This window comes from Ranitomeya imitator, chromosome 3 (genome assembly GCF_032444005.1).
Source record: "Ranitomeya imitator isolate aRanImi1 chromosome 3, aRanImi1.pri, whole genome shotgun sequence".
NCBI classification, from domain to species: domain Eukaryota; kingdom Metazoa; phylum Chordata; class Amphibia; order Anura; family Dendrobatidae; genus Ranitomeya; species Ranitomeya imitator.
The window spans coordinates 839369917-839387589 of record NC_091284.1 but is presented as its reverse complement, the minus strand read 5'-3'; the positions used below and the strand labels follow the sequence as shown (position 1 = coordinate 839387589).

The following is a 17673-nucleotide window of genomic DNA, read 5'->3' as shown; positions in this document are numbered from 1 at the left end:
TCATAAACGTGTAGTGACTGTCTGCCGGCCACCTCATCATCATGCCCCTGAGGACAGGAAAAACACTGAGGCTGGACTGAGGTGGGGGAGCTATATAAACCTCTTTCCAGTCGAACCCCTGTTGTCCGTGGTGCTAGGATGGGTAGGGTGCGACCTCCTGTGGTGTGGTTCTGGAGGAGATGAAACAGGGATTTTATCATAACTGCAGGAAGCAGCCCAGTAAGTGACACATTGCTGGAGTCAGGACCTCTGTCCTTGCATCATGCTGCTCTCAGAATACATAACAGTAACCTACTGACCCATTTCGTACATAAACAACATCTAGTAATTTATTATTTTTTTTTCTTTATTTTAAGATTGCAATGAATTCATTCAATGAAAAAAAAAAGAAAAAAAAGAAAAAGAAAAACACGATGGCGACGTACAAGAGCAGCTCAGACCGCGCCAAAGACGCCATGAAGCAGCCGCCGCTGCTGTCAGCAGAGCGCATCAAACAGCGCAGCTCCGCACAGCCGCCATTAACAAAAAGCATTTTATTTACATATTAAACAAATTACAGATCTGCACATCAGAAAAATTAATCAGTCATCTCCGGCGGTGGCTCAGTCCTCCATAGCTCCGGCACAGTCCTCCACACCGCAGCTCCGGCACAGTCCTCCACACCGCAGCTCCTCACACTATGTACTTAAAGCTGTAGGTCTTGTCACAGGACAGCCTCTGGCCCTTACAGCGGCCGCACAGCTCCTGGCAGTGAGGGCGCTTCAAGTCAATGTGTCGCCTCTCCGGACACGAGCACCAGGCCTTCATGCAGGTCTGAAGGGAAGAGATCAACACACATGGGAAACGCAAAGGCGCAGTGCCCGACCCAACCCAGAGCAGCCACACAGCATGAAGGAAGGCGCAGTGCCCGACCCAACCCTGAGCAGCCACACAGCATGAAGAAGGCGCAGTGCCCGACCCAACCCAGAGCAGCCACAGCATGAAGGAAGGCGCAGTGCCCGACCCAACCCAGAGCAGCCACAGCATGAAGGCGCAGTGCCCGACCCAACCCAGAGCAGCCACACAGCATGAAGGAAGGCGCAGTGCCCGACCCAACCCTGAGCAGCCACACAGCATGAAGGAAGGCGCAGTGCCCGACCCAACCCAGAGCAGCCACAGCATGAAGGCGCAGTGCCCGACCCAACCCAGAGCAGCCACACAGCATGAAGAAGGCGCAGTGCCCGACCCAACCCAGAGCAGCCACACAGCATGAAGAAGGCGCAGTGCCCGACCTAACCCAGAGCAGCCACACAGCATGAAGAAGGCGCAGTGCCCGACCCAACCCAGAGCAGCCACACAGCATGAAGGAAGGCGCAGTGCCTGACCCAACCCAGAGCAGCCACAGCATGAAGGCGCAGTGCCCGACCCAACCCAGAGCAGCCACACAGCATGAAGAAGGCGCAGTGCCCGACCCAACCCAGAGCAGCCACACAGCATGAAGAAGGCGCAGTGCCCGACCCAACCCAGAGCAGCCACACAGCATGAAGAAGGCGCAGTGCCCGACCCAACCCAGAGCAGCCACACAGCATGAAGGAAGGCGCAGTGCCTGACCCAACCCAGAGCAGCCACAGCATGAAGAAGGCGCAGTGCCCGACCCAACCCAGAGCAGCCACACAGCATGAAGAAGGCGCAGTGCCCGACCCAACCCAGAGCAGCCACAGCATGAAGAAGGCGCAGTGCCCGACCCAACCCAGAGCAGCCACACAGCATGAAGAAGGCGCAGTGCCCGACCCAACCCAGAGCAGCCACACAGCATGAAGAAGGCGCAGTGCCCGACCCAACCCAGAGCAGCCACAGCATGAAGGAAGGCGCAGTGCCTGACCCAACCCAGAGCAACCACACAGCATGAAGAAGGCGCAGTGCCCGACCCAACCCAGAGCAGCCACACAGCATGAAGAAGGCACAGTGCCCGACCCAACCCAGAGCAGCCACACAGCATGAAGGAAGGCGCAGTGCCTGACCCAACCCAGAGCAGCCACAGCATGAAGAAGGCGCAGTGCCCGACCCAACCCAGAGCAGCCACACAGCATGAAGAAGGCGCAGTGCCCGACCCAACCCAGAGCAGCCACAGCATGAAGGAAGGCGCAGTGCCTGACCCAACCCAGAGCAGCCACACAGCATGAAGAAGGCGCAGTGCCCGACCCAACCCAGAGCAGCCACACAGCATGAAGAAGGCGCAGTGCCCGACCCAACCCAGAGCAGCCACACAGCATGAAGGAAGGCGCAGTGCCAGACCCAACCCAGAGCAGCCACAGCATGAAGGCGCAGTGCCCGACCCAACCCAGAGCAGCCACACAGCATGAAGAAGGCGCAGTGCCCGACCCAACCCAGAGCAGCCACACAGCATGAAGAAGGCGCAGTGCCCGACCCAACCCAGAGCAGCCACAGCATGAAGGAAGGCGCAGTGCCTGACCCAACCCAGAGCAGCCACACAGCATGAAGAAGGCGCAGTGCCCGACCCAACCCAGAGCAGCCACACAGCAAAGGCGCAGTGCCCGACCCAACCCAGAGCAACCACACAGCATGAAGAAGGCGCAGTGCCCGACCCAACCCAGAGCAGCCACAGCATGAAGAAGGCGCAGTGCCCGACCCAACCCAGAGCAGCCACACAGCATGAAGAAGGCGCAGTGCCCGACCCAACCCAGAGCAGCCACACAGCATGAAGAAGGCGCAGTGCCCGACCCAACCCAGAGCAGCCACAGCATGAAGGAAGGCGCAGTGCCCGACCCAACCCAGAGCAGCCACACAGCATGAAGAAGGCGCAGTGCCCGACCCAACCCAGAGCAGCCACACAGCAAAGGCGCAGTGCCCGACCCAACCCAGAGCAGCCACACAGCATGAAGAAGGCGCAGTGCCCGACCCAACCCAGAGCAGCCACACAGCATGAAGGAAGGCGCAGTGCCCGACCCAACCCTGAGCAGCCACACAGCATGAAGGAAGGCGCAGTGCCCGACCCAACCCTGAGCAGCCACACAGCATGAAGAAGGCGCAGTGCCCGACCCAACCCAGAGCAGCCACACAGTACAGAGGAAGGCGCAGCGCCCGACCCAGAGCAGCCACACAGCATGAAGAAGGCGCAGTGCCCGACCCAACCCAGAGCAGCCACACAGCATGAAGAAGGCGCAGTGCCCGACCCAACCCAGAGCAGCCACACAGCATGAAGAAGGCGCAGTGCCCGACCCAACCCAGAGCAGCCACAGCATGAAGAAGGCGCAGTGCCCGACCCAACCCAGAGCAGCCACACAGTACAGAGGAAGGCGCAGTGCCCGACCCAACCTGGAGCAGCCACACAGTACAGAGGAAGGCGCAGTGCCCAACCCAACCCAGAGCAGCCACAGCATGAACACGGCGCAGTACCCGACCCAACACAGAGCAGCCACACAGCATGAAGGCGCAGTACCTGACCCGGAGCAGCCACACAGTATGAAGGAAGGTGCAGTGCCCGACCCAACCCAGAGCAGCCACCACACAGCATGAAGGCAGGCGCAGTTCCCGACCCGGAGCAGTCACACAGCATGAAGAAGGCGCAGTGCCCGAGACAACCCAGAGCAGCCACCACGAAGGAAGGCGCAGTGCCCAACCCAACCCAGAGCAGCCACACAGCATGAAGGAAGGCGCAGTGCATGACCCAACCCAGAGCAGCCACCACGAAGGAAGGCGCAGTGCCTGACCCAACCCAGAGCAGGCACCACGAAGGAAGGCGCAGTGCCCGACCCAACCCAGAGCAGGCACCACGAAGGAAGGCGCAGTGCCCGACCCAACCCAGAGGAGCCACACAGCATGAAGGCGCAGTGCCTGAACCAACCCAGAGCAGCCACCACGAAGGAAGGCGCAGTGCCCGACCCAACCCAGAGCAGCCACACAGCATGAAGGAAGGCGTAGTGCCCGACCCAACCCGGAACAGCCACACAGCATGAAGGCGCAGTGCCCGACCCAACCCAGAGCAGCCACACAGTACAGAGGAAGGCGCAGCGCCCGACCCAACCCGGAGCAGCCACAGCATGAAGAAGGCGCAGTGCCCAACCCAACTCAATTAGGATACCAATCGCCCTTGAAGTCACTCGACTATTTTTTTTTTTAATCTGTCCCTTGGAGGGTCTGTACCTGGCACTCGATGGACTCCACATAGTAGGGGTTGTAGCCGTTCTGGCACTTGTGGCAATACTGCTTAAAATAAACCTGGACAAAAGGAAGCAGAACATGAGACGCGCAGTACAGGGCACAGAATCGTCCACCACCCGCCACAGTGCGCCCCAATGAGGTATCCAGATCTGGGAGGGATCCATAAACATGCAGTGCTGAGAACATCCCACCAGCTACCGAGAGGCCCTGCAGAACCCCAGCCCCCAATATAACGCATGCAACCACCACAGGGGTCTCTGTCGCCTCCCCAACTCCAGTCATCAAGAGCCACCAACACGTCAAGTTCTCAAGCTTTCCTTAGCGTTGCATCATCTTCACAGGCAATAATTCCATCACCTGAGAAATACTAAGGAAATCCTGAAGACACGACCTGTGGTGGCTCCCGAGGAGCGGAGATGGGGCCCTGCTGTAGAGGATTCACTGCAGGACGCAGAGCACGAGTGTGAACGGGGCACAACACCCGGGGAAACCAGCGACCAACCTTGTTAGTTCCAGATACACACCACACGTAGGCGCTCTCCCACCGCACCTGGCAGCCGCGGCAGTGGAAGAAGCCGTATTTCTGCTCCAGGAACTGGGAGAAAAAAAACACCAAGATAAGTAATGTATGTACACAGCGACTGCACCAGCAGAATAGTGAGTGCAGCTCTGGGGTATAATACAGGAGGTAACTCAGGATCAGTAATGTAATGTATGTACACAGTGACTGCACCAGCAGAATAGTGAGTGCAGCTCTGGGGTATAATACAGGATGTAATTCAGGATCAGTAATGTAATGTATGTACACAGTGACTGCACCAGCAGAATAGTGAGTGCAGCTCTGGGGTATAATACAGGATGTAATTCAGGATCAGTAATGTAATGTATGTACACAGTGACTGCACCAGCAGAATAGTGAGTGCAGCTCTGGGGTATAATACAGGATGTAACTCAGGATCAGTAATGTAATGTATGTACACAGTGACTGCACCAGCAGAATAGTGAGTGCAGCTCTGGAGTATAATACAGGATGTAACTCAGGATCAGTAATGTAATGTATGTACACAGTGACTGCACCAGCAGAATAGTGAGTGCAGCTCTGGAGTATAATACAGGATGTAATTCAGGATCAGTAATGTAATGTATGTACACAGTGACTGCACCAGCAGAATAGTGAGTGCAGCTCTGGAGTATAATACAGGAGGTAACTCAGGATCAGTAATGTAATGTATGTACACAGCGACTGCACCAGCAGAATAGTGAGTGCAGCTCTGGGGTATAATACAGGATGTAATTCAGGATCAGTAATGTAATGTATGTACACAGTGACTGCACCAGCAGAATAGTGAGTGCAGCTCTGGAGTATAATACAGGATGTAACTCAGGATCAGTAATGTAATGTATGTACACAGTGACTGCACCAGCAGAATAGTGAGTGCAGCTCTGGGGTATAATACAGGATGTAATTCAGGATCAGTAATGTAATGTATGTACACAGTGACTGCACCAGCAGAATAGTGAGTGCAGCTCTGGGGTATAATACAGGATGTAATTCAGGATCAGTAATGTAATGTATGTACACAGTGACTGCACCAGCAGAATAGTGAGTGCAGCTCTGGGGTATAATACAGGATGTAATTCAGGATCAGTAATGTAATGTATGTACACAGTGACTGCACCAGCAGAATAGTGAGTGCAGCTCTGGGGTATAATACAGGATGTAACTCAGGATCAGTAATGTAATGTATGTACACAGTGACTGCACCAGCAGAATAGTGAGTGCAGCTCTGGGGTATAATACAGGATGTAACTCAGGATCAGTTATGTAATGTATGTACACAGTGACTGCACCAGCAGAATAGTGAGTGCAGCTCTGGGGTATAATACAGGATGTAACTCAGGATCAGTAATGTATGTACACAGTGACTGCACCAGAAGAATAGTGAGTGCAGCTCTGGGGTATAATACAGGATGTAACTCAGGATCAGTAATATAATGTATGTACACAGTGACTGCTCCAGCAGAATAGTGAGTGCAGCTCTGGGGTATAATACAGGATGTAACTCAGGATCAGTTATGTAATGTATGTACACAGTGACTGCACCAGCAGAATAGTGAGTGCAGCTCTGGGGTATAATACAGGATGTAACTCAGGATCAGTAATGTAATGTATGTACACAGTGACTGCACCAGCAGAATAGTGAGTGCAGCTCTGGGGTATAATACAGGAGGTAACTCAGTATCAGTAATGTAATGTATGTACACAGTGACTGCACCAGCAGAATAGTGAGTGCAGCTCTGGAGTATAATACAGGATGTAACTCAGGATCAGTAATATAACGTATGTACACAGTGACTGCACCAGCAGAATAGTGAGTGCAGCTCTGGGGTATAATACAGGATGTAACTCAGGATCAGTAATGTAATGTATGTACACAGTGACTGCACCAGAAGAATAGTGAGTGCAGCTCTGGGGTATAATACAGGATGTAACTCAGGATCAGTAATGTAATGTATGTACACAGTGACTGCTCCAGCAGAATAGTGAGTGCAGCTCTGGAGTATAATACAGGATGTAACTCCGGATCAGTAATGTATGTACACAGGAGATGGGATGAAAGGGGATGGGAGAACTACAATACCCAGATAGATTAGCGAAATTAGGATTATTTAGTCTAGAAAAAAGACGACTGAGGGGCGATCTAATAACCATGTATAAGTATAAGGGGGCAATACAAATATCTCGCTGAGGATCTGTTTATACCAAGGAAGGTGACGGGCACAAGAGGGCATTCTTTGCGTCTGGAGGAGAGAAGGTTTTTCCACCAACATAGAAGAGGATTCTTTACTGTTAGGGCAGTGAGAATCTGGAATTGCTTGCCTGAGGAGGTGGTTATGGCGAACTCAGTCGAGGGGTTCAAGAGAGGCCTGGATGTCTTCCTGGAGCAGAACAATATTGTATCATACAATTATTAGGTTCTGTAGAAGGACGTAGATCTGGGGATTTATTATGATGGAATATAGGCTGAACTGGATGGACAAATGTCTTTTTTCGGCCTTACTAACTATGTTACTATGTTACAGTGACTGCACCAGCAGAATAGTGAGTGCAGCTCTGGAGCATAATACAGGATGTAACTCAGGATCAGTAATGTATGTACACAGTGACTGCACCAGCAGAATAGTGAGTGCAGCTCTGGAGTATAATACAGGAGGTAACTCAGGATCAGTAATGTGATGTATGTACACAGTGACTGCACCAGCAGAATAGTGAGTGCAGCTCTGGAGTATAATACAGGATGTAACTCAGGATCAGTAATGTAATGTATGTACACAGTGACTGCACCAGCAGAATAGTGAGTGCAGCTCTGGAGCATAATACAGGATGTAACTCAGGATCAGTAATGTAATGTATGTACACAGTGACTGCACCAGCAGAATAGTGAGTGCAGCTCTGGGGTATAATACAGGATGTAACTCAGGATCAGTAATGTAATGTATGTACACAGTGACTGCACCAGCAGAATAGTGAGTGCAGCTCTGGAGTATAATACAGGATGTAACTCAGGATCAGTAATGTATGTACACAGTGACTGCACCAGCAGAATAGTGAGTGCAGCTCTGGAGTATAATACAGGATGTAACTCAGGATCAGTAATGTAATGTATGTACATAGTGACTGCACCAGCAGAATAGTGAGTGCAGCTCTGGGGTATAATACAGGATGTAACTCAGGATCAGTAATGTATGTAAACAGTGACTGCACCAGCAGAATAGTGAGTGCAGCTCTGGAGTATAATACAGGATGTAACTCAGGATCAGTAATGTAATGTATGTACACAGTGACTGCACCAGCAGAATAGTGAGTGCAGCTCTGGAGTATAATACAGGATGTAACTCCGGATCAGTAATGTAATGTATGTACACAGTGACTGCTCCAGCAGAATAGTGAGTGCAGCTCTGGGGTATAATACAGGATGTAACTCAGGATGAGTAATGTAATGTATGTACACAGTGACTGCACCAGCAGAATAGTGAGTGCAGCTCTGGAGTATAATACAGGATGTAACTCAGGATCAGTAATGTAATGTATGTACACAGTGACTGCACCAGCAGAATAGTGAGTGCAGCTCTGGAGTATAATACAGGATGTAACTCAGGAACAGTAATGTATGTACACAGTGACTGCACCAGCAGAATAGTGAGTGCAGCTCTGGGGTATAATGCAGGATATAACTCAGGATCAGTAATGTAATGTGTGTACACAGTGACTGCGCCAGCAGAATAGTGAGTGCAGCTCTGGAGTATAATACAGGAGGTAACTCAGGATCAGTAATGTAATGTATGTACACAGTGACTACAGCAGCAGAATAGTGAGTGCAGCTCTGGGGTATAATACAGGAGGTAACTCAGGATCAGTAATGTAATGTATGTACACAGTGACTGCGCCAGCAGAATAGTGAGTGCAGCTCTGGGGTATAATACAGGATGTAACTCAGGATCAGTAATGTAATGTATGTACACAGTGACTGCACCAGCAGAATAGTGAGTGCAGCTCTGGGGTATAATACAGGAGGTAACTCAGGATCAGTAATGTAATGTATGTACACAGTGACTGCACCAGCAGAATAGTGAGTGCAGCTCTGGGGTATAATACAGGAGGTAACTCAGGATCAGTAATGTAATGTATGTACACAGTGACTGCGCCAGCAGAATAGTGAGTGCAGCTCTGGGGTATAATACAGGATGTAACTCAGGATCAGTAATGTATGTACACAGTGACTACAGCAGCAGAATAGTGAGTGCAGCTCTGGAGTATCAGTGATAATGAACACTCCATACTTCAGCAGTTGGGGGGCTCCATCTCTCCCCATTCTGTGGTTTCCCCGGTAATATTACGTCCCTCCCTCACCTGGAATGTGGGTCTTTTCCCCCCGGCGTTGCCGTCCTCCTCCTCCTCCTCCGGCTGCACCCCCACGTCTCTGGCCCCGGCGCCCGGCAGGGTGAACAGTCTCCGGTCGGACAGTCTGGAGTACACGGCGATGGTGCGGGGGAAGCGCACCGGGGTGACGATGCTGAGGCCGGCGTGCTGTCCGGGGCTGGCGCGGCACAGGAAGTTCCCGCCCCTGCGGTTCCTCAGCGTCCGGGGCCCCAGTGAACACTGCACAGACGCGTCCACTCTCGGGTTCACCTGGACCCCAACTTCTCTGGTGGTGAAGCGGGTGAACCCGAGCTCCGGGCCCAGCTGGCTGAGCAAGGCCTTCAGCTGCGACCACCGGTAGTTATCCAGACAGTCAAACGGCAGGGTGGGCTTCATGGGCCCCTTGTAGGGGGGCTTCCAGTAGGGCACCTTGGGCTTGTAGTAGGGGGGCGGCTGGCGGTAAGGGGCGCCATAGTGCAGGAAGGGCGGATATTGGGGGTACATGACTCCGGCCATAGTCAATGATGGGATTCCTGCAGTGAACAGGTGACCTGAGCGGCCGCTCCTTATATCACCCCATGGAGGAGGCTCGTTAGTGTAATGACCGACCCCTTCACTGCTGGAGCGGCGACAGGGCGACTCCTTCACTGCCGGAGCGGGGACAGGGCGACTCCTTCACTGCCGGAGCGGAGCGGGGACAGGGCGACTCCTTCACTGCCGGAGCGGGGACAGGGCGACCCCTTCACTGCCGGAGCGGGGACAGGGCGACCCCTTCACTGCTGGAGCGGAGCGGGGACAGGGCGACTCCTTCACTGCCGGAGCGGTGACAGGGCGACCCCTTCACTGCCGGAGCGGGGACAGGGCGACCCCTTCACTGCTGGAGCGGAGCGGGGACAGGGCGACTCCTTCACTGCCGGAGCGGAGCAGAGACAGGGCGACCCCTTCACTGCCGGAGCGGAGCAGCGACAGGGCGACTCCTTCACTGCCGGAGCGGAGTCAGGACCGACTCCTTCAATGCCGGAGCGGAGCAGCGACAGGGCGACCCCTTCACTGCTGGAGCGGAGCAGCGACAGGGCGACTCCTTCACTGCCGGAGCGGAGTCAGGACCGACCCCTTCACTGCCGGAGCAGAGCAGCAACAGGGCGACCCCTTCACTGCCGGAGCGGAGAAGCGACAGGGCGACTCCTTCACTGCCGGAGCGGAGAAGCGACAGGGCGACTCCTTCCCTGCCGGAGCGGGGACAGGGCGACTCCTTCACTGCTGGAGCGGCGACAGGGCGACTCCTTCACTGCCGGAGCGGAGCGGGGACAGGGTGACTCCTTCACTGCCGGAGCGGAGCGGGGACAGGGCGACTCCTTCACTGCTGGAGCGGAGCGGTGACAGGGCGACTCCTTCACTCCTGGAGCGGAGCGGCGACAGGGCGACTCCTTCACTGCCGGAGCGGGGACAGGGTGACTCCTTCACTGCCGGAGCGGAGCAGGGACAGGGCGACCCCTTCACTGCTGGAGCGGAGCGGTGACAGGGCGACTCCTTCACTGCTGGAGCTGGGACAGGGCGACTCCTTCACTGCCGGAGCGGTGACAGGGCGACCCCTTCACTGCTGGAGCGTCGACAGGGCGACCCCTTCACTGCTGGAGCGGAGCAGTGACAGGGCGACTCCTTCACTGCCGGAGCGGTGACAGGGCGACTCCTTCACTGCCGGAGCGGAGAAGCGACAGGGCGACTCCTTCACTGCCGGAGCGGAGAAGCGACAGGGCGACTCCTTCACTAGCGGAGCGGGGACAGGGCGACTACTTCACTGCCGGAGCGGAGCGGGGACAGGGCGACTCCTTCACTGCTGGAGCGGCGACAGGGCGACTCCTTCACTGCTGGAGCAGCGACAGGGCGACTCCTTCACTGCCGGAGCGGAGCGGGGACAGGGTGACTCCTTCACTGCCGGAGCGGAGCGGGGACAGGGCGACTCCTTCACTGCTGGAGCGGCGACAGGGCGACTCCTTCACTGCTGGAGCGGAGCGGTGACAGGGCGACTCCTTCACTGCCGGAGCGGAGCGGTGACAGGGCGACCCCTTCACTGCTGGAGCGGAGCGGTGACAGGGTGACTCCTTCACTGCTGGAGCGGAGCGGTGACAGGGCGACTCCTTCACTGCCGGAGCGGAGCAGTGACAGGGCGACTCCTTCACTGCCGGAGCGGAGCGGTGACAGGGCGACCCCTTCACTGCTGGAGCGGAGCGGTGACAGGGCGACTCCTTCACTCCTGGAGCGGAGCGGGGACAGGGCGACTCCTTCACTGCCGGAGCGGATCGGGGACAGGGCGACCCCTTCACTGCTGGAGCGGAGCGGGGACAGGGCGACTCCTTCACTGCCGGAGCGGAGCGGGGACAGGGCGACTCCTTCACTGCCGGAGCGGAGCAGCAACAGGGCGACTTCCTTCACTGCCGGAGCGGAGCGGCGACAGGGCGACTCCTTCACAGCTGAAGCGGAGCGGGGAAAGGGCGACTCCTTCACTGCCGGAGCGGAGCAGTGACAGGGCGACTTCCTTCACTGCCGGAGCGGAGCAGCGACAGGGCGACCCATTCACTGCCGGAGCGGAGCAGCGACAGGACCGACCCCTTCACTGCCGGAGCGGAGCGGTGACAGGGCGACCCCTTCACTGCCAGAGCGGAGCGGCGACAGGGCGACTCCTTCACTGCCGGAGCGGAGCAGCGACAGGGCGACTCCTTCACTGCCAGAGCGGAGCAGCGACAGGGCGACCCCTTCACTGCCGGAGCGGAGCAGCGACAGGGCGACCCCTTCACTGCTGGAGCGGAGCAGCGACAGGGCGACTCCTTCACTGCCGGAGCGGAGCAGCGACAGGGTGACCCCTTCACTGCCGGAGCGGAGCAGCGACAGGGCGACCCCTTCACTGCCGGAGCGGAGCAGCGACAGGGCGACCCCTTCACTGCCAGAGCGGAGCAGCGACAGGGCGACCCCTTCACTGCCGGAGCGGAGCAGCGACAGGGCGACTCCTTGACTGCCGGAGCGGAGCAGCGACAGGGCGACTCCTTCACTGCCGGAGCGGAGTCAGGACCGACCTCTTCACTGCCGGAGCGGCGACAGGACGACTCCTTCACTGCCGGAGCGGAGCGGCGACAGGGCGACCCCTTCACTGCTGGAGCGGAGCAGCGACAGGGCGACCCCTTCACTGCCGGAGCGGAGCAGCAACAGGGCAACTCCTTCACTGCTGGAGCGGAGCGGGGACAGGGCGACTCCTTCACTGCTGGAGCGGAGCAGCGACAGGTCGACTCCTTCACTGCCGGAGCGGAACAGCGACAGGGCGACCCCTTCACTGCCGGAGCGGAGCAGCGACAGGGCGACCCCTTCACTGCTGGAGCGGAGCAGCGACAGGGCGACCCCTTCACTGCCGGAGCGGAGCGGCGACAGGGCGACTCCTTCACTGCTGGAGCCGAGCAGCGGCAGGGCGACTCCTTCACTGCTGGAGCGGAGCGGTGATAGGGCGACTCCTTCACTGCCGGAGCGGAGCAGCGACAGGGCGACCCCTTCACTGCTGGAGCGGAGCGGAGTCAGGACCGAATCCTTCACTGCCGGAGCGGAGTCAGAACCGACCTCTTCACTGCCGAAGCGGAGTCAGGACCGACCCCTTCACTGCCGGAGCGGAGTCAGGACCGACCCCTTCACTGCCAGAGCGGAGTAGCGACAGGACCAACCCCTTCACTGCTGGAGCGGTGTCAGGACCGACCCCTTGACTGCCGGAGCGGAGTAGCGACAGGACCGACCCCTTCACTGCCGGAGCGGAGTCAGGACCGACCCCTTCACTGCTGGAGCGGAGTCAGGACCGACCCCTTCACTGCCGGAGCGGAGTCAGGACCGACCCCTTCACTGCCGGAGCGGAGTCAGGACCGACCCCTTCACTGCCGGAGCGGAGTCAGGACCGACCCCTTCACTGCTGGAGCGGAGCAGCGACAGGGCGACCCCTTCACTGCCGGAGCAGAGCAGCGACAGGGCGACCCCTTCACTGCCGGAGCGGAGCGGCGACAGGGCGACCCCTTCACTGCCGGAGCGCAGCAGCGACAGGGCGACTCCTTCACTGCCGGAGCGGAGCAGCAACAGGGCGACCCCTTCACTGCCGGAGCGGAGCAGCGACAGGGCGACCCCTTCACTGCCGGAACGGAGCGGCGACAGGGCGACCCCTTCACTGCCGGAGCGGAGTTGCGACAGGGCGACTCCTTCACTGCTAGAGCGCAGCAGCGACAGGGCGACTTTTTCACTGCCGGAGCGGAGCAGCAACAGGGCGACCCCTTCACTGCTGGAGCGGAGCAGCAACAGGGCGACCCCTTCACTGCCGGAGCGGAGCGGCGACAGGGCGACTCCTTCACTGCCGAAGCGGAGCAGCGACAGGGCGACTCCTTCACTGCCAGAGCGCAGCAGCGACAGGGCGACTCCTTCACTGCCGGAGCGGAGCAGCAACAGGGCGACCCCGTCACTGCTGGAGCGGAGCAGCGACAGGGTGACCCCTTTACTGCCGGAGCGGAGCGGCGACAGGGCGACTCCTTCACTGCCGGACGGAGCGGCGACAGGGCGACTCCTTCACTGCCGGAGCGGAGCAGCGACAGGGCGCCTCCTTCACTGCCGGAGCGGAGCAGCAACAGGGCGACCCCGTCACTGCTGGAGCGGAGCAGCGACAGGGCGACCCCTTCACTGCCGGAGCGGAGCAGCGACAGGGCAACCCCTTCACTGCCGGAGCAGAGCAGCGACGGGGCGACCCCTTCACTGCCGGAGCGGAGCAGCGACAGGGCGACCCCTTCACTGCCGGAGCGGAGCAGCGACAGGGCGACCCCTTCACTGCTGGAGCGGAGCAGCAACAGGGCGACCCCTTCACTGCCGGAGCGGAGCAGCGACAGGGCGACCCCTTCACTGCCGGAGCGGAGCAGCGACAGGGCGACTCCTTCACTGCCGGAGCGGAGCAGCGACAGGGCGACCCCTTCACTGCCGGAGCAGAGACAGGGCGACCCCTTCACTGCCGGAGCGGAGCAGCGACAGGGCGACCCCTTCACTGCCAGACCGGAGCAGCGACTGCAGATCTATATACTGTATATATAGTGTGTAGCCCCTTACACTCCGTAGTCCGGGACGTCCTCCCCTGGTGGCAAAGCTTCATCTCTGCATGAGGCGCCTGATGGGGCCGTGACACGACATGCAGAATATTATATTATTACAGGATAATTATTAGATTACTGCAACACATTACATGCAAGCTATTCCAGTGTTACCATATATTACATTGTTGCAGTTTCTGTACATTGTTGCAGTTTCTGTACATTGTTGCAGTTTCTGTACATTGTTGCAGTTTCTGTATATTGTTGCAGTTTCTGTACATTGTTGCGGTTTCTGTACATTGTTGCAGTCTGTGTCTTTGTACATTGTTGCGGTTTTTACATTGTTGCGTTTTTTTTACATTTTTGCGGTTTCTGTACTTGCTGTTTCTGTACATTGTTGCGGTTTCAGTAAATTGTTGCGGTTTCTGTACATTGTTGCAGTCTGTGTCTTTGTATATTGTTGCGATTTCTGTACATTGTTGCTGTCTGTGTCTTTGTACATTGTTGCGGTTTCTGTACATTGTTGCGGTTTCTGTACATTGTTGCGGTTTGTGTACATTGTTGCTGTTTTTGTACAATGTTGCAGTTTTCCTACATTGCTGCAGTTTCTGTACATTGCTGCGGTTTCTGTACATTGTTGCGGTTTGAGTCTTTGTACATGGTTGCGATTTCTGTACATTGTTGCGGTTTCTGTACATTGTTGCGATTTCTGTACATTGTTGCGATTTCTGTACATTGTTGTGGTTTCTGTACATTGTTGCGGTTTCTGTACATTGTTGCGGTCTCTGTCTTTAGGGTCAGGCCGTGCCCAGGGCGGGGGGCTGTGCTGGAGGCAGCGGGGGAGGAGGAAGTTGGAGTCATTATTGTGAATGACAATACAGGTTGGGTCAGGTCCTGTTGCCGTGGTGATGGAGTGATGACATGGAGGGGGCGGGGTCAGCACACCTGGTGCAGGTAAGCTGTCTGTGCAGTCAGTGCTGCTGTCTGATTCCATCCACCCCGGACACATGAAGCTGCCCCCCGAGCACTGGAGCCAGGGGCTGCAGAAAGGAGACATGCCGCCCAGCGAGACCCCCCGAGGGGCAGAGACCGCGGCTAACACGTACCCAGCACAGGTGAGAGAGAGACAGGGCCGCTGAGGTGACAGAGAGAGAGACGGGGGCACTGAGGTGTCAGAGAGAGAGACGGGGGCACTGAGGTATCAGAGAGAGAGACGGGGCACTGAGGTATCAGAGAGAGAGACGGGGGCACTGAGGTGTCAGAGAGAGAGAGACGGGGGCACTGAGGTGTCAGAGAGAGAGACGGGGGCACTGAGGTGTCAGAGAGAGAGACAGGGCACTGAGGTATCAGAGAGAGAGACAGGGCACTGAGGTATCAGAGAGAGAGACGGGGCACTGAGGTATCAGAGAGAGAGACGGGGGCACTGAGGTGTCAGAGAGAGAGAGACGGGGGCACTGAGGTGTCAGAGAGAGAGACGGGGGCACTGAGGTGTCAGAGAGAGAGACGGGGCACTGAGGTATCAGAGAGAGAGACAGGGCACTGAGGTATCAGAGAGAGAGACAGGGCACTGAGGTGTCAGAGAGAGAGACGGGGGCACTGAGGTATCAGAGAGAGACGGGGCACTGAGGTATCAGAGAGAGACGGGGCACTGAGGTATCAGAGAGAGAGACGGGGCACTGAGGTGTCAGAGAGAGAGACGGGGGCACTGAGGTATCAGAGAGAGACGGGGCACTGAGGTATCAGAGAGAGACGGGGCACTGAGGTATCAGAGAGAGAGTCGGGGCACTGAGGTGTCAGAGAGAGAGACGGGGGGCACTGAGGTGTCAGAGAGAGAGACGGGGGCACTGAGGTGTCAGAGAGAGAGACGGGGGCACTGAGGTATCAGAGAGAGACGGGGCACTGAGGTGTCAGAGAGAGAGACGGGGGCACTGAGGTGTCAGAGAGAGAGACGGGGGCACTGAGGTATCAGAGAGAGAGACGGGGCACTGAGGTGTCAGAGAGAGAGACGGGGGGCACTGAGGTGTCAGAGAGACACGGGGACACTGAGGTGTCAGAGAGAGAGACACGGGGACACTGAGGTGTCAGAGAGAGAGACGGGGGGCACTGAGGTGTCAGAGAGAGAGACACGGGGACACTGAGGTGTCAGAGAGAGAGACGGGGGCACTGAGGTGTCAGAGAGAGAGATGGGGGGGCACTGAGGTGTCAGAGAGAGAGACACGGGGGGCACTGAGGTGTCAGAGAGAGAGACGGGGGGCACTGAGGTGTCAGAGAGAGATGGGGGGGCACTGAGGTGTCAGAGAGAGAGACGGGGGGCACTGAGGTGTCAGAGAGAGAGAGACAGGACCGCTGCGGTGTCAGAGAGAGAGAGAGACGGGGGGCGCTGAGGTGTCAGAGAGAGAGACGGGGGGCACTGAGGTGTCAGAGAGAGAGACGGGGGCACTGAGGTGTCAGAGAGAGAGACGGGGGGCACTGAGGTGTCAGATAGAGAGAGACGGGGGGCACTGAGGTGTCAGATAGAGAGAGACGGGGGGCACTGAGGTGTCAGAGAGAGAGACGGGGGGCACTGAGGTGTCAGAGAGAGAGACACGGGGGCACTGAGGTGTCAGAGAGAGAGACGGGGGCACTGAGGTGTCAGAGAGAGAGACGGGGGCACTGAGGTATCAGAGAGAGAGACGGGGGCACTGAGGTGTCAGAGAGAGAGACGGGGGCACTGAGGTGTCAGAGAGAGACGGGGGCACTGAGGTGTCAGAGAGAGAGATGAGGGGGGGCACTGAGGTGTCAGAGAGAGAGACGGGGGGCACTGAGGTGTCAGAGAGAGACGGGGGGCACTGAGGTGTCAGAGAGAGAGACACGGGGGCACTGAGGTGTCAGAGAGAGAGACGGGGGCACTGAGGTGTCAGAGAGAGAGACGGGGGCACTGAGGTATCAGAGAGAGAGACGGGGGCACTGAGGTGTCAGAGAGAGAGACGGGGGGCACTGAGGTGTCAGAGAGAGACGGGGGCACTGAGGTGTCAGAGAGAGAGATGAGGGGGGGCACTGAGGTGTCAGAGAGAGAGACGGGGGGCACTGAGGTGTCAGAGAGAGAGACGGGGGGCACTGAGGTGTCAGAGAGAGACGGGGGGCACTGAGGTGTCAGAGAGAGAGACGGGGGCACTGAGGTGTCAGAGAGAGAGACGGGGGCACTGAGGTGTCAGAGAGAGAGACACGGGGGCACTGAGGTGTCAGAGAGACGGGGGCACTGAGGTATCAGAGAGAGAGACGGGGGCACTGAGGTGTCAGAGAGAGACGGGGGCACTGAGGTATCAGAGAGAGAGACGGGGCACTGAGGTATCAGAGAGAGAGAGACGGGGGGCACTGAGGTGTCAGAGAGAGAGACGGGGGGCACTGAGGTGTCAGAGAGAGAGACGGGGGCACTGAGGTGTCAGAGAGAGAGACGGGGGGCACTGAGGTGTCAGAGAGAGATGGGGGGCACTGAGGTGTCAGAGAGAGAGACGGGGG

At 57.3% G+C, this 17673-nt stretch overlaps 2 protein-coding genes across 3 annotated transcripts in view; one reads left to right on the top strand and one right to left on the bottom strand.

The window, feature by feature from the left end:
- Window positions 1-364: 364 nt before the first annotated feature.
- On the bottom strand, window positions 365-9643 carry LOC138672391 (protein ZAR1-like 1.S). Of its 2 annotated transcripts, none has more exons than XM_069760328.1 (4): window positions 9074-9643; window positions 4664-4756; window positions 4144-4218; window positions 365-813 (listed from the first exon to the last, which is right to left on the bottom strand). In XM_069760328.1, exons 1-4 carry the CDS (start codon window positions 9596-9598, stop codon window positions 673-675), a joined length of 834 nt encoding a protein of 277 aa, XP_069616429.1. In that variant the 5' UTR covers window positions 9599-9643; the 3' UTR covers window positions 365-672. The 2 variants fall into 2 exon arrangements, with proteins under 2 accessions (XP_069616429.1, XP_069616430.1); XM_069760329.1 differs by having other exon boundaries at window positions 671-813; window positions 4686-4756.
- A 5456-nt stretch (window positions 9644-15099) lies between these two features.
- The window catches only part of LOC138671421 (sodium-dependent proline transporter-like), a 74560-nt gene continuing 71986 nt past the window's right edge, over window positions 15100-17673 (top strand). The window contains exon 1 of the mRNA XM_069759588.1: window positions 15100-15290. Coding sequence (XP_069615689.1) covers window positions 15183-15290 — 108 coding nt within the window. The 5' untranslated portion in view covers window positions 15100-15182. The remainder of the gene's footprint in view (window positions 15291-17673) is intronic.